General features: G+C 41.6%; 1 protein-coding gene across 1 annotated transcript in view; it reads right to left on the bottom strand.

Moving 5' to 3' along the window:
• Positions 1-2,794: 2,794 nt before the first annotated feature.
• CCDC66 (coiled-coil domain containing 66) overlaps positions 2,795-24,084 on the bottom strand; it is an 83,234-nt gene continuing 61,944 nt past the window's right edge. Inside the window, exons 15-19 of the mRNA XM_089681888.1 lie at positions 19,243-19,739; positions 15,663-15,700; positions 10,534-10,799; positions 5,142-5,269; positions 2,795-3,068 (exon numbers count right to left, since the gene is read on the bottom strand). Coding sequence (XP_089538014.1) covers positions 3,015-3,068; positions 5,142-5,269; positions 10,534-10,799; positions 15,663-15,700; positions 19,243-19,739 — 983 coding nt within the window. The 3' untranslated portion in view covers positions 2,795-3,014. The remainder of the gene's footprint in view (positions 3,069-5,141; positions 5,270-10,533; positions 10,800-15,662; positions 15,701-19,242; positions 19,740-24,084) is intronic.

The following is a 24,084-nucleotide window of genomic DNA, read 5'->3' as shown; positions in this document are numbered from 1 at the left end:
AAACCTGATGTACATCACAACCATGTAAACGAGTTTCATCTAAGAAATTAGGTTTTTGACATATTACACAATGGTGTCTGTTTTGATCTTTTTTTGATATTGGCTACGGAGCAGTCTATTTGTGAAAAGCTGTGTTTGCTTTACTATTTAGTAAGGTGCATGGTTTGGAAGGTGGTGGATTTTCTTATTGTCTCATGCATTGGTGGCCATTCGTCTGTTATCACGGGAGCACAGAGTGGCACGGTAATAATTGTTGATAATACTACACTATATGGAATTTAAATTCTGGAAGGAACGATTATTCAGAATTAGTGATTTGGAAGCAAGAATGCACGAGTTGGGAAAACATTTGAGCAAGTTATTCATATTTAGGAAGGTAAGAGTAGGAATTACAGATATCACATGTGGAAGGACACTTGGTGGAATTTTTGCATGTTTTTAGCACTTTTTGTGAGTGTATGTTATAGTTCGATTTATATTGTATGGCATAGGTAATGCACTAGGTGCGCTCTCTATGTGAGGTTATTTTGAGGGTGAAAAGAAGAAGAGGATGTCACTTTATTAAGAATTTAAAGAATCCTGAAGAATTGTAAAGACACTGAAGGATACACATTGATGGAGTTGATTTGATTGGACGCTGGGAAATATTTTGTAATAGTAGACCTCTGGTCACCAGCAGGAAATGCCCCTGTGAAGAGCAGACTGCAAAACCACACCATGGAGCGCCAAAACCCCAGCCCCCCACACGTTGGCAGAATAGAAGGGGCAAATACCTCAAAGCCAAACGGCGGACACAGCCACTCCCTACAGGGACTGCCCCTCACCAGGGTGAACAGTAGCGGCAACATGCAGAAAGCATAACTGTTCATAAGCATCGGGCAGGTGTTAGGAAAACAATAATTAATGTATTGGTTCAGCGCTACCCTAAATAAATACCAATCATATAAACCCAATACCAACATTGAAACACACTTAAAAAATGACAAATTATACAAATATATATATAAAGGTGAATAAATATGATCATAAAGTGAAATGATCCTTAATCCGATCTAGAAGTGAAAAATAGTGAAACTGAAACAAGCCCAAATGGACTAAAAATGATCTGAAAACAATGTATGTATAAAGTAAAAGTGAACCCCTATAATGGGATCAAGATCCTCACAAGAAAACGCACCAACATGCTTTAAATATGCCAGAATATTTGGTGAAGAAACAGTGACATCTGTGAATCCCAAAATGTGGGACAAATTTTCACAAGATAACAAGTGCTATGATATATCTCAGAATGCGGGACAAAGATTTATAAGTGACAAGTGATGTGATAAATCAACATTCATATATGTGACAAATTTTTTTAAAATAAAATACAAAATGTGAAATTAAAAAAAGGAACCATAAAACAAGTCCAAAGAAAAAAAATTTTCACAGGTGTTTATCACCTGCACGTTTTAAAGAAGCTTGAAGAGTCCAAATATTTTGGTGTTTAAAGTGGATAAGCATGACAATCAATAGGAAATAATCTGTAAACGGCTGAATTGCCCCCTCACCACCTTGCAGAGACCCAAAGGGCCAAAACGCTTGCTGATATATCAAAAAGTACCTTCCACTTTCAGATTCCCCTACCAGGATGATATCCGTCCACACTGGTGATATTTCTTCATAGGCATACAGACAGAAGCAGCAGGTCCCCTCCAGGGATGATATAATCAGATGCAGCCAGCAGCTCCTTGGCCTTTTCCATCAGACCCTCATTGGGCTCCTCTGTACGCTCTCCAGGCGCCTCAGCCTCCTGCACATGGCAACGTGATCCCTGCTCAGCCTGAACTCCAGCACAACATCAACAAAACCAGCAGCTTCCCGCCTCTGTGCCTGCGTGCCACGAGGCTGGTCTTTGGCGCCTGCGTGCCCCGAGGCTGACAGGCACCAATTCAGAGATGACACTTTCCACCAACCCATAAACAGATTGGTGTTTGTGGGCACAAATTTATACCCCATCAAAGCACCGTGTCTCTGGAGACAGATCAAATTGAAAATATTTAAGCATCCGCAAAAAAAAAAAAAAAAAAATGGGTTCCCTCAATGATCACATTCCTCAAATCTTGTGCATATTCACTATACCGGTCCACATGATATTCTCAATGCTCTCTCCAATTTATGAGAAATCAAGGAATACAATGTAGACACATTACAGGTCACCTCCATTTTTGTCTCTATACTATTCAGGACCCTGTAATTTCTTTATCATGTGCTTTGTATCCATGAGGTATGGGAGCCTCTGTACCAATGATTGCAATTTTGATCGATCCAGTCACCCAATCCCTCACCTAAGAATCCTGTGCTGATCACTGGTTCATCCCTTAATCTAATTGTCTTTTTAGCACTTTTGGTAAATGAAAGATTAGCTACAGTGTATTTTATTTAGATTCAAGGGGTAAGTTTTTGTACCTGATTTTGTTTATTCAAACACAGATAGATTTGGTTCAGGGGCAACTGCCCAGCCTGTTGGTGCATTTTTAATGGCTACTGGTGTTCGCAATATTGCTTTGATATAAGGGTTCTCATCCCTATGATCCTCTCTATGGATAAGCAAGGTGGAACAGTTTCTGCGTCGTATACATCAATAAATCTGAATAATGCTTTTTAAAATGGAGAGCAGCTTCCCTTCCTTTTTTTACGTTCAATTGTGGCACTTCGTAGTGTTCAGCACCCAAAGTCAGAGGAACAAGGGACATTTTTGCACATCTACATTTGCACCCTATTGAGTCTGTATAAATAAAAAAACATTAAAATGTACACATTAAAAAAATATTTAATTTTTAGAAAACAAGCTTTACAAAATTGACAAATACTCCTATGAGAAGTCTGATAAATAACACAACACCGCATCAAATACAAAAGGTTTACACTGATAATTTAACAGTACGTTCTATACATATAATTTAAACAAATATCCACAAACACATCTCTAAGGGATATAACAAACAATTGGACTGATGTCTTGTGCCATCATCTTAAACATCAGGCATTAAGCCGGTCTCTAGTTCCCTTTGTTTCTGAAGCAAACCCTGATATGAGAGAGAAAACAAAAATTTGTTAAGGAAAAAAAACAAAAAGGTATAGTTCAATGATTATCTAGAAATAATCTTGATGTGACATTCCCTTTTAAAGCCTTATTTGCTGTTCTATAGTTTGTATTTACAGATTTGCAAAACTGTAAAAACATCACTTGTGAAAAACAATATAAAATCGGAAAAAAGCAGCTTGCACAATATTGAATACACAATAAGCAACTACAAAAATGTGCAGCACTAATCCAAAATTGCTTCAATTGTTGTAAGTGACCTAAAATTAAATACAATGTTAAGTGAATAATTACATCAAGTAAACAATTCCGGACCAGCAACATACTTTCAGTGGTTATACTGGAGTGATGCCTGGCAGGCATCACCCTGGTACTGTGTTTTAGAGCCGGTGGTCGGCTCTCTTGTACTAGCCGCTCGATTGCTTGTACAAAAAGCAGGAGGGGAGTTCTCTAAGTGTGAGAACTCAGCGATTACATAATGCTGAGTTCTCACAGCCACTCTGAGCAGAGAACAGTGCCTGTCGGTCACCACTGTCTGCTCTGCCTCTCCCCTATGGAGTGCTGGACCGTGGAGAGTGAGGGAGTGGCTGGCTCACTCTCAGCGGATTGCTGAGAGGCTGAGCCAGGTGCTGCTCCAGACTCTGGGGTGGATCCCGACTTTAAAGTCGGGAGTTTTTTTCCCAGCCTGGACCAGCTGAGTGACGTCAGCCAACAGCATTCTTCAGCTGCAGTCCTGTGATCCACAGGAGAAGTACAGACAAAAGAGCTTTGGCTGTACTTCTCCTTCAAAGATTGAAAATAATTGTTAAAAAGATAAAACAGAGAGAAAATAGAAAACAATGTTGAATTCTCTACTGAATATAGTCTGGAATACAAGAAAGTGAGGAGAGGTATTTGCAGGCAATGATGTTGGTTGCTCTGATATTTTAACCACTTGCCCTCCTCAGGATTTACCCCCCCCCCTTCCTGACTAGGCCATTTTTTGCGTTACGGCACTGCGTTACTTTGACAATTGAGCAGTCATGCAACGCTGCACCCAAATGAAATTTACATGCTTTTTTTCCCACGAATTGAGCTTTCTTTCGGTGGTATTTGGACTTTTTGCTATTAAACATGTCCAGTAAAAAAAATGTAAATCAAATTTCATCATAAATTTAGGCCAAAATGTGTTCTGACATGTCTTTGCTATAAAAAAATCCCAATACGTGTAAATTGGTTTACGTGAAAGTTATAGCTTTTACAAATGGTGGTATAGATAATGGGATTTTTTATTTTTTTATTCCTACTAGTAATGGCGATGATCAGCGACTTTTAACGGGACTGCGGCGGACATTCTGACACTGAGGGGGAACTAACTTGGTGTCACTGACATCAATACAGTGATCAGTACTAGAAAAACAAAAAAACACTGACACTGTACTAATGGCACTGGGCAGGAAGGGGTTAATGTGAGGGGCGATCAAAGGGTTAAATGTGTGTAGGGAGTGTTTTACTAGGGGCAGGGGGTGTGTTCTTCACTGTAAGCACACTGATCAGGATGGCTGAACTGTGCACAGCCATCCCAAGCAGTGTGCTCGAGCTGACAGGGAGGAAGATTGTTTGTAAACAAAACAATCTTCCTCCCCGTTGGAATGCATTCATGTGTCCCTCAATGGCTGAGAACGAAAAGAGGATTTTCACTCTGTTTGTCCATGTGCTGGTTTACATTTTTCTGTTTGCCAGTGAGCAATCCTGTAGAGAGCGGTAAAACCTGACTTCTTAAAGTTCAGTGCCCCTCAATAGACTTCCAAGAGCAGGCTTGTAGAGAGAGAACATTTTCCCTTTACATATTCTGATACATTAGCACCCACTTCACCTATTTAGTGGGCCTTAACTGCTTTTGGTGGTCATTTCAAACAGGTCTAATAAGGCAAAGTCCACATGAAATTAAGACCCACTATATGTGAAAATGTAGATGATCTGTCAGCATATCACAGTAGAGAGGTTTTTTTTTCACATTTTGTGTAAGAAGGTTTAGACCAAAGCCTGCACAGTACAGCAGGAAACCAGTACAAACCTTCCTTAGTTCAGACAGCCCTCTCAGTATTGCTTGCTGTCGGTCCTTGTTTCTGACAACATTTGGATTCAGCAATGGGTCCCTGGCATGGTCAGAGCTGAATATTTGTCGAGATTCTTGGTCACCAGCTAAAATATAAAAAACAATAAGTGTTTACTCAAATCAGATAGCTAAATGTAGTGGTTATACTTATAATACTGTAACTGTTATTACAAATGAGCACTTTTTTGTCATTTTTTTGACCTAGTTCATATTTTGAGCACTGCAGTTAGAGGAGGTTGCATATTTGATGGTGTAGCAAGTCCCAACGCAGTCATTCAAGCCCATGCTCCAATGCTCTGATTGACAGCTGTCTGTAGATCTCTGATAATCCCTTATGATGAGTAGGACATCCTGTAGAACAAAGTGAAAGAGTGTAGGTCCACCATCATCAAACCTACAATATCACCCCTCTGTATCCTACAGGAAACCTTTTTATGCAAATAAAGAGCATTGATGTGTTGGTTGAGGTGTATGAAAATCATAAATTCATATAAGAAGTGGCCTCAAGACAACAGTTTAAAAAAAATATGTTTACTGAGAAAGATATTGGCTGGGAACTCAGAATGACTGTTGTGGGCAGCAAAATGGCTCAGTGGTCAGCACTTCTGCCTAAGCAGCAATAGGGTCATCTGGTCAAATCCCAACACAGCACTACCTGCCTGATGTCTGCATATTCTCCCTGTGCCTGTGTGGGTTTCCTCTGGGTACTCTGGTTTCCTCCCAAATTCCAAAAACACGCTGGCAGGTTAACTGACTCCTGTCTAAATTAGCCCTAGTACGTGAGATATGGACCTCAGCATGTAAGCTCCTTGAGGGCAGGGACTGATGGGAATGTACAATACATATGTAAAGCGCTGCAAAAAAATGACAACGCTGTATAAAGTACCGGCATTAAATAAATGATAGCTCCCTTGCTGGCTGTGGTTTACACACTTTGAGAAGCAGTGATATGCAATAAATGTTCAGCCAGTGAATTCACAATTAAGTCAAAACTCCTGATGTGAATAGTGTAGCAATCGTGCACACCGAGATGGATGCGGTCATCCATCTTAAGATTCTTCCATTTTGTATCATCTCTCCCCAATCAGGCTTCCTCCTCCAATTTCCTCCATCCCCCAGGAATGTGGTCTGTGCTAAAAAGGCAACAGGCCCCAGTGGGAGAGCTCCACGGCTATAAAATTCCAACCGAGCTGGGGCCTAGATGTCAGTTAACTTCTCAATCTGGGATATCGTAAAGCCATAAACCAAGTCCTTCACTGAGCTCAAAGGCATTCCAGGGAGTCATAAAACAGACTTACATTTTAAAACCCAGTTTCCATATAATTTTATATCTCCAAATAGGAAATAATTACACAAACATGGAGCACATATTCGGATGGCTCACTTTAATACAAATCGCCTGGTATATTACACCCCCTATCTGACATACACAGGAGAGCAGAAAATTATATCTCCTTAACCATTCAAGCAGGTATGTCATGTTTCATATCTAACCGTTCCGCAGATGATTCTGGGTATTAATCTACTTGTGGATAGAATGTTATACGTACCTAGGAAAAGTTATTGGCCATAGTATAATTTGCGATGGCTTTGGTCATAGCTTGAGCTCTCCGCCTACACAACCCCCTCCCCAAATGAGGCGATTGGTTCTCTGCTTCAGGGAGACACCCTGTGGAGTTCCTAGAAAAAGCTAAGCTGAGTTGAAAAAAAGATGAAGAATTCCTCCCTTTTAACATCGGAACTAATGTTGGGAGATAAGGCATCCTTTTGGATCATGAAACCTGATCTGCTTAAACCAGGACGTTTGGCAAGTACTTTATCTAAATTCCTTTCTGTTATCTCTTTCCTGTGCTATTGTTCTCTGAATATTTATATATATATTGGCTACATCTTTTTCTGTAAATATTTTTATTGCACCCTTTTGACGTTTTAGTAATAAACCCTACTTTCTGAAAGTGTTGAACTGTTTCTAAAGCTCTTTAATGCAAACTAAGAATCCCTGCCTCTGAAAAGTGCGACTGTGTGTGGGTTTTAAACTTTGGTATATCTCTGCCTGCAGTGACAGTGCCGACGATTATTCAAACATCATAGTGTTATTGCTGATATTGCCGAGTTTCCTCTTTCTCTGTACAAAAAGGAGGTGGTGGCAGTGTGAAGGGTTAATTGCATAATTAACCTGACCCAGTAACAATCACTCCCAGGCTGCCGGTACACAGGTTGTGGTCCATTAGCTGGAAAATCTTTGTGCAGGGTGCAGCTGGGCGTGGCATTGTTATGCACGTAACAGCGTGATTTAGATTGGCTAGTCCTTCGGTCACGAGTTTTGTGAGAAGGGCTGGGATCTGACGCCGCGATCGTCACACAAATAGTTTTTCCAAGTCAATGGTTAAGAAAATTCATTGTATCAGCATGACAGCAAGCTTTTCACCAAAGTCAGCAGTGTAATCCTCCAAACATTTCTCTCAGCACTGCTTTTCTAAATGGTTCACACACAGGTACTGGATTCAGAAACAAATCCAGCATTGGAAACTTCAGACCCATGCTCTTGACTATTGCTTGTGTCCCCAGAGAAAGTAATTTAAATGACCCCAGATACACTCTGCATTATTTTAACATCATGCCAAAGCTCATCCAAAAAATCCTTCATTCTAGAGTTGTCGAATCACACACTGTACTCCCCCTATCATGAAGCTAGCATGCCTTGGGTGGAAAATAATTACAGGAAGTTCCTTTCTTTCTCATGCATTGAGGGATACAGACATTATACTGTCAATGGTATACTGCCACCCTACACTGAGAAACAAATAAATTGTAACCCCTCTTACAACAAGCAGGCCACAGTTTTTTTTGCTAGTGTCCTAGAAAAATGATAGTCTTCAGCTCTGCTGGGAAAGTTTTACCATTTTTGCTGCCAATTTTTTCTTCTCTATACTAAAGAATAAGTTCACTCTTGGAGCATGTTAGACGTTACACCTGGGCTCTGCTTGCATGGCCGCGTCATTCATTCATTCATTCACTATCACTATCCAGATCAGCCCTTCTACAGCTTGGCAGAACTTACAGCATACAGAGTGCTGTACCTGGGCCCTGCTGACCTGGACATTAGGGGCTACCTCGGAAGTGACCTTCAAGCACTAGATTCCATGGTTAAGCACTTTCCAGACTTTGTTCTAGTCACAAGTTAGCAACAGAGAGCTTTACAGGTGCAGAATCATTGCATCAGAGCTTGCCCTGTCTCTGACAACTAATTCTGTAAGTAGGCCAATCAGGAAAATCACAGGGAGTTCTGTGTTTGAACTGATGGGTACCTTTAAAATTCAGTCTCTACCATGGAGGGGGTTAATGATGGACAGGGCACTGACATTAGCTAGATAGGGATGTGCATGCACCATGTTCTCTCTCTCCATTAGGCCGCAAGGAAGCATCACCCCATAGGTGCTACATCCATCAACAGGGCACAAAACTGCTGCTGCAGCATGTGTACACCCCTGGCCACTGCAGCTAAAGGGGGTGCGGTTAGGACAGGGTGGTAAAAAAACATCTTAGCCCTGTGGTTTTACCACTCCCCAAACTGCAAATGACCTCTTACTGTTCTGAGCCCTGTATAAGGCTGCATTCACTCTGGAATAGTGCATCTGCAACTTTCCCGGGTTTGCTGCGTTTAGCCATAGACTTCTAGTATTTCCTGCAGGTGTGGTGCACTTTCTGAAAGCACACCAAAACTCCTGGTACGCTGCACTGCACCCTTGGTGTGAGTAAACTGCAGAGCATCAGTGTGAAAGCAGCCCTATACTATTATGCCCACTGTATTGCTTCACACTGACCTGAAGATCTCTTCTTTCTTGCTGTTGGCATCGCTCTGGAGACCGCTAGCCAGGATAAGTGGTGGAGGGCAGTTGATATCACTCTGCATGGAACAGGAGCCGGCATTGGTTTGCTCCCTACTACAGCAACCTTACAAATAGTCCCTCTGTATTGCACTCTGTTTGATGTTCTGGGATGGCAAGTCAGCAAGCCCACACCGTGATCTACCAGTCACCTGGCCAAGATCTACAGGTAGATTGCCATCTACGGGTTGCTGACCCCTGGCCCTAAGATATAGGCTGCCATCTTCAGGTGATCAGACACTGGCAAAGCCCTACCCCTTTTTCATGAGAGTTTTTAAATGTAGAGTAACACAGAGGGGAGTGGGTCCTGTACTGTAAATATGGCGTTTACAGGCAAGACAAAAATTCCTTTTTTTTTTCACATCAGGATTTGACAAAATAAGTTACTTCCACACTGCTAACAGGGTACATATAACAAATGTCACTTGTATATACACAAAGTGATACCCATCAATACCTATTGTACTGAACATAAGGTACTATTTCTTACTTCTCTAAAAGGGAGAAAACCATCAAGGACAAAACAAGTCTGATGATCACCATTTTTTTTTTTTTTTTATAAATTTGGGGGTCAAAGTGGGGAAGAAAATGGTAAACTTCACCTCACCTTAGAAAACGGACTGGATATTCACATGCTGTGGAACACCCCCAAACAATAAATTTGAGGGGTGAACAATGACAAGGCAAAAAGAACCATGCCAATGGGCCCAACAAAACAGACAGGAGTCAAGGACCCAAATTATAGTGCCACTGAGTGCTTTGCAGCCTGCATCTGCAGAGGCCTAGACATCCACCTAGTACAGCGCTGAGCGAACTGTTGGCGCTTTATAAATACTGTGTAATAATAATAGTAGAACATGAAAAAAGGTATGAACTGAAGACCAGGTGGCAGCCTTACAAAGCTGAGCAAGGCAGTGTCAAGTGTGTTAGGGTTACATATTAGATATGCTAACTGCAAAACAGAGACCTACTCAGAGAGACAGCCTAGAGATTGGGTTATACCAAAGACTGTGCCATGGCTATGAGCTTGGGAAGTAGTCTTCAGCTGATACAGAACAAAAAGGCTCTGGAACACGCCACAATATAGTGCTCAGTGCGCAAAGGGCACATAATAGGCGCAGATTCATTCGCAGTATTCAGGTGTTTTTATATAGAAATATTTTTTTTTCTTTTGCCTTGCAGATGAAGAAAATTCCACCAACCTCCTAGGACACTATCAAAAACCTGAAATATGACTGTTAGGGGCAGGTGTTCTATGGGGCTGGCCTTCAACTCCCTTTTGTTTGTTTGCTAGTGTCCACATCCTGAAGGCAGCTGCATCTAACCCGATTACCTAAGAATTAGTATATTCCTATGCCCCTCACTGGATGATAAACAAATCTACTAATCCAAACATTGAAAAAATTAGAAAATTAACGGTTTCTTTCTGCCATTCATTTTTGGGCAAAAAAATGCAATCTTACCAGTTCGCTTGTACTGGGGGTCATGTGTTGATGGTCTTGATATTGGAGCATCAGGGTCCAGATAATAGATCTCCTTTGTCCTAACATATGGTACAAATTGTGAAGAAGGTGGTCTATGGGCTTCTTGCTTGTCCATTTCTGGAGATAGATTAATTTGGGTAGAAATTGGATTCCCACTGTAAACTATAGGGACAGGAGTTTTGTTTGATCTCCTCTGAGCTTGTTGTAATCGATTTTTCACTGCAGGAACTGGAGGCGAGTCAGACCTAGGTGCAAAAGAATTTTTTTTTTCACGTAACTCAACTCTAATGCACAACAATAATGCTATAGTAGTACATATTGTAACTAAATATCTGTACTAAAAGGACTTGTTTATGTCTATTTTGCTGCACACCATACTATAGTGTGAACAGGGCACACAGAAACCAATTGTTGTCTATCTGCCCTGTCCAAATCATACAGTGCATTCATAAAGTATTCAGATCCCCTTCACTTTTTTCAATTTTGTTGCAGCCCAATACTACAATTGTTTAAAAATATTTTTTTTCTCATTAACCTACACTCAGTACCCCATAACAGCAACAGCATTTTAGAAATGTTTGCAAATGTATGAAAAAGGAAAAACTGAAATATCACATTGGCAAAAATATTCACAGCTTTTGCCAGCGCTTGCAATTTATTTCTCTTGATGGTTGCTGAGAGGTTTCTACACTTTGATTGGAGTCCACCTCTGATAAATTGATTGGACATGATTTGGAAAGGCATGCACCTCTATAAAAAGACCTTACAGATGACAATGCTACTGTATCAGAGCAAAAGCCATGAGGGCAAAAGGAATTGTCTGCAGGGCTCAGAGACAGAAATATTGCAAAGCACACATCTGAGGAAGGCTACAAAAAATGTCTGCTGCACTGAAGGTTCCCAAGACCACAGTGGCCTCCATAATTCTCAAATGGAAGAAGTCTGGCACAACCATTACTCTTCCAAGAGCTGGCTGCTTGGCCAAACTGAACAATCAGAAGTGAAGGGCCTTAGTAAAAGTGGTGACCAAGAACCTGATGGGCACTCTCACTGAGCTCCAGCGTTCCTGTGTGGAGATAGGACAAAGTTCCAGAAGGACAACCATCACAGCAGCCCTCCACCAATCTGGGCTTTATGGCACAGTGGCTAGATGGAAGCCTCTCCTCAGTGCAAAAGAAGTAAAGCCCACTTGAGAGTTTGCAAAAAAAAAAGCACCTGAAGGCCTCTCAGACTGTGAGGAACAAGATTCTCTGGTCTGAAGAAAACAAGATTGAGCTGTCTGGCCTCATTTCTAAACGTTATGTCTGGAGGAAACCAGGCACTGCTTTATCACTTGCCCAATACCATCACAACAGTGAAATATGGTGGTAGCAGCTTCATGCTCTGGGGGTGTTTTTGAGCAGCAGGCACTGGGAGACTGGTCAAGTTTGAGGGAAAGCTGAATGGAGAAAAGTACAGAGATATCCTCAATGAAAACATGTTCCACAGCACTCAGGACCTCAGACTGGGCCAAAGGTGCACTTTCGAACATGACAATGATCCTTAGCACACAGCCAAGACAACAGAGGAATGGCTTAGGGACAACTCTGTGAATGCCAGAGCTAGAGCCAGAGCCCTGACTTGAACCCTATTGAACATCTCTGCTGAGACCTGAAAATGGCTGTTCACTGACGTCCCCATCCAACCTGACTGAGCTTAATAGGATCTGCAAAGCAGAATGGCAGAAAATCCCCCAATTCAGGTGTGCAAAGCTTGTTGCATCATACCCAAAAGGACTTGAGGCTGTAATTGCTGCCAAAGGTGCTTCAACAAAGTACTGAGTAAAGGGTCAGAATACCTAAAGTGTTACTAAACCCAGGACCCTGCATTCACTATATCTGGTCTACCACAGTGCACAGAACATGGAAATGCAATTAGTTTAGCAAATATAAACTGCTAAATACCTTTTCTCATCAGCAGTTAGAGCACTATTGTGACGTCTATCAGTGTCCAGCAGAACACTGGTTAAAGCTTGTAGAAGGAGTTTTCATTCTCTCTTAATTGTCCTATGAGGCTGCATGACCCACATGACCCCCCTGACCCTCTGTCCGGACAAATCTGATTACATGCACTCTCCTAAGAAAGAAAAAACTCTCTAGCAGTACACACCAAACTGAGCATGTAAAGCTTGCCCCCAAGGCTCTATTCTAGCAGCAGATGGCTTGGGAATGTGGAAGAAGGGGAGGATCATAGAAGATAGAATCAAACTTCCTTTTTACACAATGCAGAGGGTAACCCCTTAGGTTCCACAGTGAATATAACAAGCATGCTTTACTGCATATACAGACTGATTTTACTGTTGTGGGTTTAACACTTTAAAGCACAGTCCTGGAAAACAGTATTGCATTAGTTGTCCATTGCCCTAGTCCAATTAGCTAAACGTGGCAGATGTTACAGAGCTGGGCCTGCAAGTAAAAAGACAGCCTTTTTAAAGCTTCCTATGTGCAAAATCTTTGAATTAACATCTTCAGTTGGTACCATAAGATGTTTAAGACTAGGGCAGCAGAGTTCACACCACTGGAACAGGCCACCTTTTCTGTGAACTCTTTCCTCTGGATAGAGCAATTATTTTCAGAGGGGTGAACATCTTCTCTGGTTGATTTGTACGGTTGTGGGTTTAGTAACAATAAGTACATGTGATATTTCAGTTTTTCTTTTTCATCAATTCACAGACATGTTTAAAATTCTGTTTTCGCTTTGTCATTATGGGGAACTGAGTGTAGATTGAGAAAAAAATAATTTAAACAATTGAAGTATCAGGCTGCAACATAACAAAATTGAAAAAAAGTGAAGGGGTTCTGGATACTTTATGAATGCACTGTACATGTGCCATGGTGTGAACAAAATACAGTTCAATAGACATTGTGTGCACAAGCCCTAACACAACACTAGTTGGCCTTCACTTTTAAGTTGGTGAGTGATCACGCATGCCCAGTCCTGAGGACACTAAATCTTATAGGCCAAAGACTGCTGTACATCACTCCACAAACTTGTTAGTTCATCCTTAAAGTTTACCTCTATGAAGAAGAAAGCACAGAAGATGTCAAAACTACTGCTTTACCATCATGGGAACAATACTATTTGGGGCATCCAATTTTGCATGCCTGATTGACAACAGCACAGACTCATGCACAGGTTATTTCTTCATCACTATATTATAAGCCCCATGAAATGCCTATTGTCTAGAATCACTGCCAAGGATGATGTTGTGCCTGCCAAAAGATTACATTACATTACATTGAGTTTATATAGCGCCAAAGGGTTTGCTCAGCGCTGTACAATAGAGGGGGGGACAATACATGAAACATTACAGCAACTACGAACAGCACACGAGGGGTAAGAGGGCCCTACTCTTACGAGCTTACAATCTGGGAGGGAGGGGGTAGTGGTACAGGAGGAAGTGGCTGTGGGGGATGGAGTGGTAGGAGGAATGAAGGAGAGCAGCAGTTAGGTGAGGGTGGGGTAGGCTTCCCTGAAGAGGTGGGTTTTCAGGGAGCGCCTGAAGGTGAGGAGGGAAGGTGACAGTCTGATGGATTGGGGTAGTGAGTTCCAGAGGATGGGGGAGGACCTGGAGAAGTCTTGCAGACGTGCGTGTGAGGAGGAGACCAGGGAGCAAGATAGAAGGAGGTCCTGTGAAGAGCGAAGGGTACGGGTAGGGTGGTACTTGGGAATCAGGTCGGTGAGGTAGTTAGGGGCAGTGTTGTGAATGGCTTTGTAGGTCAGAGTGAGTAGTTTGAATTTGATGCGTTGGGCGATAGGGAGCCAGTGGAGGGAGAGGCAGAGGGGGGTGGCAGAGGTGGAGCGGCTGGTGAGGTGGATGAGTCTGGCAGCTGAGTTCAGGATGGTCTGAAGCGGGGAGAGTTTGCACTGGGGTAGGCCGGTGAGGAGGGAGTTGCAGTAGTCAAGGCGTGAGATAATCAGGGAGTGCACAAGTAGTTTAGCGGTGTCTGGGGTAAGGAAGGTGCGTATTTTGGCGATATTGCGGAGGTGGAGCCTGCATGTGTTTGTCAGTGATTTGACATGAGGTTGGAAGGAGAGGTTAGAGTCCAGAATGACCCCAAGGACTTTGGCTTGCGGGGCGGGATTGATAGATATGCAAATTGAAAAGATATGCAGTATTGCAATATGCCATTGTAAAAATTGACCTTCCAACTTATCAACTGTTCATTCCCTCTAACAGATGCAAGGAAGTGCTTGAAGCTGAATTCTAAATGATCTTTTGTTTAAACTTCCAGCTTGATTACATCTAATTTGTCAAGTCTCACATCCGAAGGGGCACATTGCACCTCTGTGGGCACCAAAAAAAATCTGATATTATATACGAAACAACTATAAAGTGAAAAATGCAAATTAAATCCCCCCAAAAGCAATCAATGAATCAATCTAATAGTGGGCAGCTGTATTAACCCCCCACCCATGTGGCAGTCCATGGAGGTATGATTTATATTGTGTTTTTTTGAATGCTTATAGGTGCACAAAAGCTTTTGACTTTTACAGCGCTGTATTATAAATGGAATACTTATTCTGAGTTATGAAATTCATTGTTGTACCCAGTGCTACATATAGTCAGTGTTGGTCTCCTCTGGGTGCTGCTTTTACAATTGTGCTACACAGGTTTTATATCGCCCCGCACTTAAGAGAAATAATTCTAGGTCCATTATTCACAATTAACTCTAATAGCATGACTTGTAAGGGTTTTTAAAGCATCGCCTATGGATAATTTTGGATACCAAAGTTTGTTGCCATTGTACGGGCACACGCAACTTTAAGGCTTGACATGTTGGATATCTATTTACTCAGTGCAACCTCATCTTTTTATAATTTACTTAAAAATACCATATTGCATTTGTGCACATTAAAATTTACTTTAGTCCACTTTCTACTACTGCACTAATAGTGTGGGACATATAAATTGGAACCATTTTATTCTCTCGAGTCTCTGCTTTCAGAAAACCTATTAAGGTTGTTTTGTTTTAACTAATCTTCAGGTCTAAAATGTGATTTTACCATGTGTTTAAAAAAATACTTAAGTTGGCTCTGGCAGTGAATATGCTAACAGTTGCACTTACCTTCTGAAATATGAGTCAACTTTCTGAAATATTTCCTCCTGCAATAAAAGAAGACTTCTGATAAGAACTATTAATCTACAACGTGCATATAGCAGTTTCTAGGCTGAAATTCTTCAAATAAAAAAATGTTGAGATATCTCCACACAACCCTAGATGGAGAGACCATTCCCCTGGATCCAGATGTGTACAGAGAAAACACACCAGCCAACTTTTTTACCCAGAATATGCACTGCAGAGACCACTGTAACATGGAACTCAACTGAGAATAGAATAGACTTTTACCTTTATTGCAACACTCCTGGTTCTCCCAGTGATTAATGTAAGCCACAGCCATGGCACTGTCTGATATAACTTGGATCAGATGACTAGTCAAATAGGGAATCCAGGAAATGAGAAATTGCTTGTTACACCAGAATGTTGACTGGAGCTTTGATTGTTCTTCAGACTACAAACCTGAACGGAGGGCTCAGAACTCAGCTGAAACCCTATAGACGGCAGTCCATCGTGACAATCTTTCATTGCAAGGGGAGAAAAAAAAATATATTTGCCCTCCAACAATGCTGGAGACAGTAGCCACCATTGCAAAGACATCCTAGCTCAAGGATGTAATCATAATTTTGGCCAAAGAAAGACTGTATTTGTCCCATTACATGAGAATGTTCCATTGCTAAGTTCTGCAGTGAAATTTGATAACCGTTTCAAAAGGTAGATATCGTCAATCCAGGCAACTGCATGCAGCTCCACAGGGATGACCAATGTCAGGATTCAAGTTGCCAAGCCTGACTTTGTAGTTTCATCAGATTCTCTTGGGCAGGAAGGGGTTGGCCACATAGGTATCCACAAGAAGGCCCAAATACTCCAAGAAATGTAATGGAATCTGCAATGGATTCATAATATTCACGATCCATCCAAAGTCTACACTGTGATTGACATATTGGAGTATAAGACTAGGGAGATCTGTTCCCGCAACAGAATATCATGCAGGTCATCTGATACTGGAATGCCTCAGAAATAAAAGAGATCCGGAACTGCTGTGAGAGCCTTGTGAATCATGGCAGTGGCATACTCGAAGGAAAGGGCCACAAACTGATAGTGGTTGTTGCCCATACCAAGTGTAGAATCTATGATGACCTGAAAAGATGGGAATGTGTTAATATGCATCCCTCATGTCAATGGATGCTAAGTCATCGTCGTGATGAAGGAAGGCAATAACGAACTGAATAGATTTTATTGAAAACTTCTGAGAATGTACAAAGACGTTCAGAGCTTTTAAATCCAAGATAGGAGAAGTGCTGGGAAAGGAGTTAGTGGAGCATGATCTGTGTTCCAATAGCTTCAACTGAGTGAAGGGAAGATATTAGGGTCCTAATAGACCCCTGGTGTCTCATTAAAGAGAACCAGTCACTGTAAAAATGCTATCACATAGAGAGCTATTGGTTCACATGTGACGTGGACGTGGTTTAAAAATTACAATAAAAAAAAAAAAAAAAAAAAGTTTATATACAGTTGTGTTCAAAATAATAGCAGTGTGTTGAAAAAAGTGAATAGAGCTCAAAATCCTAATAGCTTTTATTTCCATACACACAAATGCATTGGGAACACTACACATTCTATTCCAAATTAAAAAATGAAGAAAAATATATCAAATTTGTGTTGTTCCTCAAAAGAAATTGAAGAAAAGTGAATATTAGACTGTTCAAAAAAAATAGCAGTGTTTGTATTCTTCTTTACAAACTCAAACTATCACTGTATAAACTGAAAAATGTTTGAAGATTTTGCTTTCCTTTGAATCACTTAATGAATATTTAGTTGTATAAGCACTGTTTCTGAGAACTGCTGTACATCTGTGTTGCATGGAGTCAACCAACTTGTGAACAGGTATTCCAGCCCAGGATGATTGGACTACATTCCACAGTTCTTCTCTATTTCTTGGTTTTGCCTCAGAAACTGCATTTTTGATGTCACCCCACAAGTTTTTTATTGGATTAAGATCCGGGGATTGGGCTGGCCACTCCATAACATCAATCTTGTTGGTCTGGAACCAAGATGTTGCACGTTTACTGGTGTGTTTGAGGTCGTTGTCTTGTTGGAACACCCATTTCAAGGGCATTTCCTCTTCAGCATAAGGCAGCATGACTTCTTCAAGTATTCTGATGTATTCAAACTGATCCATGATCCCTGGTATGCGATAAATAGGCCCAACACCGTAGTATGAGAAACATCCCCATATCATGATGCTTGCGCAACCATGCTTCACTGTCTTCACAGTGTACTGTGGCTTGAATTCAATGTTTGGGGGTCATCTGACAAACTGTCTCTGGCCACTAGACCCAAAAAGAACTATCTTACTTTTATCAGTCCACAAAATGTTGCACCATTTCTCTTTAGGCCAGTCAATGTGCTCTTGGGCAAATTGTAACCTCTTCAGCACGTCTTTTTTTCAACAGTGGGACTTTGCGGGGGCTTCTTGCAGATAGCTTGGCATCACGTAGGAGTCTTCTAATTGTAACAGTACTCACAGGTAACTTCAGACTTTCTTTGATCTTCCTGGAGCTGATTGTTGGCTGAGTCCTTGCCATTTTGGCTATTCTTTCCATTCGAATGGTAGTTTTTCGCTTACTTCCACGTCTTTCAGGTTTTTGTTGCCATTTTAAAGCATTTGCGGTGATTTTAGCTGAGCAGCCTATCATTTTCTGCACTTCTTTATATGTTTTCCCCTCTCCAATCAACTTTTTAATCAAGGTACGCTGTTCTTCTGAACAATGTCCGGATCGACCCATTTTCCTCAGAATTTCAGAGAGAAATGCACTGTAACCAGCATGTACAACATTTGCTGCCTTCCTTCCTTAAATAAGGGCAATAATTGCCACCTGTTTTTCAAAGAATGAATGACCTCACTAATAGAACTCCACACTGCTATTATTTTGAACATGCCCCTTTCAATTAGTGATTCAATTACACAGAATCAGCAGCATGCATGTCATGACTGTTGGGTCTGTTGGATTTCTATTACTCTACCACACCTGCTAGTAAATTATTTGCCATGTAGAAATATCATTTCTACCAAAAACAGTGATTGATCAGGTTAGTGATGCCTGACTGCTATTATTTTGAACACAACTGTGTGTATGTATGTATGTATGTATGTATATATATATATGTATAAATATATGTGTATATATATATATATATATATATATATATATATATATATATCAGCATCAGGTGCTGCAACGTACAAAAACGACTGCACTACATTTCATCTTTTGCAGCACACTACAGACTGGGAAAAACAAATCTTAGATGTTACGTATAAAATAATATTCAGGGTTAGTGTGACGTTTTTGTAGCACATGGGCGCTGATTTACTAAAGCTGGAGATGGCAAAATCTGGTGCAGCTCTGCATAGAAACCAATCAGCTTCCAGGTTTTTTTGTCAAAGCTTAATTGAAAAAGCTGAAGTTAGAAGCTACCATGCACAGCTGCACCAGATTTTTGCAATCTCCAGTTTTAGTAAATCAACCCCATGGACTTTTTATAATTCATACATAGAATGTTCCAATCTTTATTTCCACATTACCTTTCGGGATTCAAGCGCATGTCTGATTTCCTCAGGAGGGTAGGAGATTTTGGCTTCCTCACGAGGAACAGGGGACCTTTCTGGAGAATGGTCTTTCCTGACATTGAGGTTATTGGAAGAGTTTTTTTCCACCAAATGAAGGAGCTCCATCTGTCGCCTTACTTTACTTTCCTCTCTCTGTTTTTGCAGTCCTTTGGGGTATCTCTCAGAAGCTGGGACATACTTCTTTTGAGGTCTGTTTCTGTTCCAGTCAGGTTTTCGGCCAGGTTCTCTGGCCTGCTTTTCATTTCTTGCATACTGGTCATAAATGTCACTGATTGTGTTTTCTTTTGTAGATTCATTCCTGTCTCTTTGAGACTTTACCTTTATCCCAGGCTGTTCAGCCTTTGAAAGCTGGTAGGTGAATTCTACAGGTATATCAGGAGAGGCATTCTGATTTTGTCTCCAGGACAACCCATTAGAAACAGATGTAGGCTTTATCCCAGGACCCAGATCATCTGTCAAGAAGAATAAACACATAAGCTCAATTTTTGGAAAGATCAAATCTAAGCTCTGGGAATACAGCCTACCTATTCAAGTATTGCCACTGGAAAAACAGGAATTTTGACCTACCTATACATTCCTTCTCTTTGAATTCAGTACAAGATGCAGGTCTTGTATTCATCGACCTTGGGTTATAGGGTGCTATCTTCAGGTGATTGGACAATGGCAAAAATGTTTGGTAGGGCTCCCCCCCCCTTTTTTTTTTTAGCAAGCAGTAAGAAATGATCATCTCACGGAAGAGACCTGTGTGCTGTAATGTATCCCAAGATGAGCGATTCCTATTACGGGACTTGTATTCATAGACCATGGGACACAATCAAAACTGAGAAGTTGGCAACAACATAGTATCAGAAAACTGCCAATAGGCCCACAAGAAATAAGTGTTGAAAAAACCCGAACAAAATACTTACATAACAGCCTGAAATACCTTTTGGCTGAAGCCCACATCAGCTGAGGCCTGAACATCCACCTGGTAGAACTCGGAAAACATGTGAACAGAGGACAAGGTGGTGGCCTTGAAAATCTGGGATACTTGAGGCAGAAAAGTACAAAAGACACCAACAGCCCTGGTGGAATAGCCCTGTTAGAAAAGGAAGCAACATTTCCTTAAAGGAAAAGTTCACCTTTTGTAAAAAATAAAATAAAATCGCATATCTTTTTGCAGGTAGGAAAAAAAAAAGTCTTGGATAACGCCCTGGAGGAGGGGCAAAACGCGTAGACGTATTTCTGGTTCCAGTGGATGCGTAGTGACGTCACGTCTGGTGAGCGGAGCGCATGTTGGTTTGCGGCGCTCCGGAGTGACTTCCTGCTTTTATTAAGGGGAGATTGTAATTTCATACTACCTACTGCCAGTCCACTTCAGCAAATGAGGAATTTATATGGATTTGTGTCATAAGTATGAGCCTCTCAGCGTATTATAGAAGCGCAAACACAATTTATATCATGTGAGTGCATTAAGGGCAGCATTTTTTTAGGAATAAAGAGTTTTTATACAGTATTGCAATATTTGTGTTCTTTGTTTTTCATTGCCATCTAAAACGTGGGAATAGTTTTTCGAGGATATCAAGTGCAGATGTATTTGGGGAGGGTACACTCTGTCTTTAGAGCTTGTTTGACTCTTTAGCCATGCCAGCAAAGAGTCCACTCCATCTGGTGAGTGGGGATTGGATTGTCAATCACGGATGGTGTGAGCACTTTTTTTTGAAGATTTTGTTGAGCACTATTTCTGGGATTGGAGCACATTCTTATATTTTGGGACTTTTGTTTAGACTTTTTTTTTTACACATTTATATATTTTTTGCACTATGGAATGTTTATATTTGATTGTTTTTTTCCCTTTCATGAGCAACAGCATTTAGATTTGGATTATAAAAGTGCCTTTATTTATTGTTTACACTGCAGCCTGTAAAGTATTGCACCCACGATGAGCAGATCGTGCATGCAATGCCAGGATCCTGCAGAATCTCAGTAAGCTGTCTGCCCAAACCCCTGATATGGGCAGGCAGTTACTGAATGGCAGGAATAATCAATGGACTATGAGGGTGCTCACCAGCACCATCGCAGTTCATTGAGAACTACAAGCCATCAGCCGCAATGGCTGAATGTGGCTGTGTGATTTATCCACAGGAAACTGAATGAATAATGTAGCCGTGTGGGAGGAACCCTGTATGGCTGCTCTGTTTTCAAATTGTGACAGTGGGTGCAGGGAGAAGATCCCCTGCCAGCATTTAAAAAGTGGGGAGCACTGGAGGTGGGAGGTGGCTTCATAGGAACATATTGCATGTTATACTGTAAATATGGGTGCAACATGAAACATGCTTCTAAAGGTGAACTTAGCTTTTAAAAACATAGGCACTGGAAATTAGTTCTCTGATTAACCTGCCAGTGGTGGAGCAGGAAGCAGGGTGTCTAATTGGTTCAAGGTGGGGGGGGGCATTCTGAGTAGAGCAGAGAGAAACAGGTTGAGATCCCAAGGTGACACAAAAGGTTAAATTGGAGGAATGATATGAGCAACTCCCTGTAGAAAAGTTTTCATAAGGGATTGTGAGACAAGAGGTTTCTAGAGGAGCATAAGATTAATCTGTTCCGTGAAGGTACTCAGGGCCAGAAGCTGGTCAACGTCAGACTGAAGGAAGGACAAAATACAGGTGAGGTACTGTAACCCCTAGGGTTATGTCCTCTGTTACTCACTAAGTAAAGTGGGAATAACCAAATCAGAGACGCCCCCTATCCTTTAAGGTTTCAACAGCCATGCTGCGAAACCAATAACTGAAAGGTAAAATGAAACAGAGGGCCTAGGGCCAGTAGATATGGTTTGTTTGGAAAAGGTCAAGGCTTGTCCACCAGAAATCTACTTATGTCTGTGTACCACGTTCTTCTGGGCCAGTGTGGTGCGATGAGAATCACCAGAACCGTTTCCTACACTATCTTATGCAGCAGTCAAGGGAAGACCTTCACTGTAGAGAAGGCATAAACCAGTTGGAATTGAGACCAAGGAATTTCCAGAGAATTTACTGTGAAGGCTAGAGGATCCCAGATCTTAGCCACAAACCTGTTCACTTTGTTGTTGAACCTGGAGGCCAGAATGTCCACATTTGGTTTTCTGTTTGACAGAGATTTTGAAATATCTATGCATGCAAAGACCACTCTTCAAATTAGAGTCATTGACAACTTAGGAAATTCGCCTGCCAATTGTCCAGTCCCGTAATGTAATGTTGAGTGGTGGAATGTAAGTTTCTGACATTATCATACTCATATCACGTTTCTGGTACCCCCTTGATGATTTCTGTAGGCCACTGCACTTGGTGACCTTGTACACAGGTAGGCGGGTTAGGTGTTGTAAAACAATCTGATGCCTCTCGATACCAGAATGTTGTTGGAGAGTTTTGACTCCTGCAGGGAGTTGTAAACTCCACCCTAGCCCACATCTGTCATCACCACAGTTAATGATATAAGATTGAAGGGGTCTTGGACTGAAACTGGGCAAAGGGTACTGCTTTGAAGCAAGCCCCCATGAGGCCCAGAATCTTTATGCAGAAAAGAATTGAGAGTTGTCACTGTGACCTTTTGCAGGTCCGAGAGCTCAACCTTCGGGAGGCAACCCTCTCCTGAGGAAGGAAGATTCTGGCTTCAGATGAGACCAAGATTAGACCTAGAAATTCTGAAGGACCCTCTGCACACTGGAAAATACCCTCTCCAGCAAACTTTGCAATAAAGAATAGGGATATTTACTTCACACATATTGCAATACATGTTTAAGATGGCCAACTGCGTCTTAGACCCAGGTACTTGAGATGGTGTGGGGGCTGAGAGGCAGATTTTAGGAAGTCGGTTATCCAACCAAAACTTGGACGGAACTGGGTGTTCCTTTGGAAGTTGGAAAACAAAGTCCTGGCTGAGAAGTCCTTCAGCAGGTGGTCATCCAGGTAACTTGTGATATGAATGCCTTGGGTTTGTAGAAAAGCCAGAAGCATGTTTGTGAATGCTGAGGTTGCAGTGGAGAGCCCGAAAGACAATGTCATAAACTTGACAAGCTAGTCTCCCACAGTAAAATGCAGTGAGCATTGGCATGATGAGAAATGGGAATATGGAGATAAGCATCTTCTATATCTACTTATGCAGGAATTTACAGATCTTGTAGTTTCCATCCGGAATTTTGGTACACAAAGAAATCTGTTAAGTGGTTTTAAGTTTAGTATTGGGCAGATGCCCCCATTTGGTTTTGATACTGTAAATAAGTGTGAATAGAAACTTTGAAACCGTTCTTTTAACTGCCTCCTGCCTGCCATATATAGAAATGATGGACAGATGGCAGTTCTCTTGTTCTGGGAGAACGTCATATGACGTCCTCACACTCTAACCGCGCATGCGCAGTCCCGGGAGCACGCCGAAATCACTGGTGATCTGTGTCCTTTGGACACAACTCATCACCGATCATGGTAAATAGCTGCAGTTCTTTACCACGTGACAGGCTGTGTGCAATCAGCCTGTCACAAATGTAAACACAGAGCGGTAACTCACTGTTACCAACTTCCTCTCCTCACACACAAGAGGAATCTTCTAACAGTGAGTCAGTTTTTACAGTGCATGCACACATTACAGCCCCTGTCACAGTGCCCATCAGTGTACATACCACCCATCAGTGCCAATCAGCAGTCCACCTGTCGCCCATCATTGCACCTGTAGCCCATCAGTGCCCATGTGCAGTGCACCCGTCGCCTGACCAGCAGTGCACCTGTCGCCCATTAGTGCCCATCAGTGTACCCGTCGCTCATCAGTGCACCTGTCACCCATCAGTGT

The sequence above is a fragment of the Staurois parvus genome, unplaced genomic scaffold (assembly GCF_062004578.1).
Source record: "Staurois parvus isolate SC_StPar_1 unplaced genomic scaffold, SC_StPar_1.0 ptg000282l, whole genome shotgun sequence".
Taxonomy (NCBI): Eukaryota; Metazoa; Chordata; class Amphibia; order Anura; family Ranidae; genus Staurois; species Staurois parvus.
Note: the sequence above shows the minus strand (reverse complement) of the source record. Positions and strands in the feature narration are given on the sequence as shown.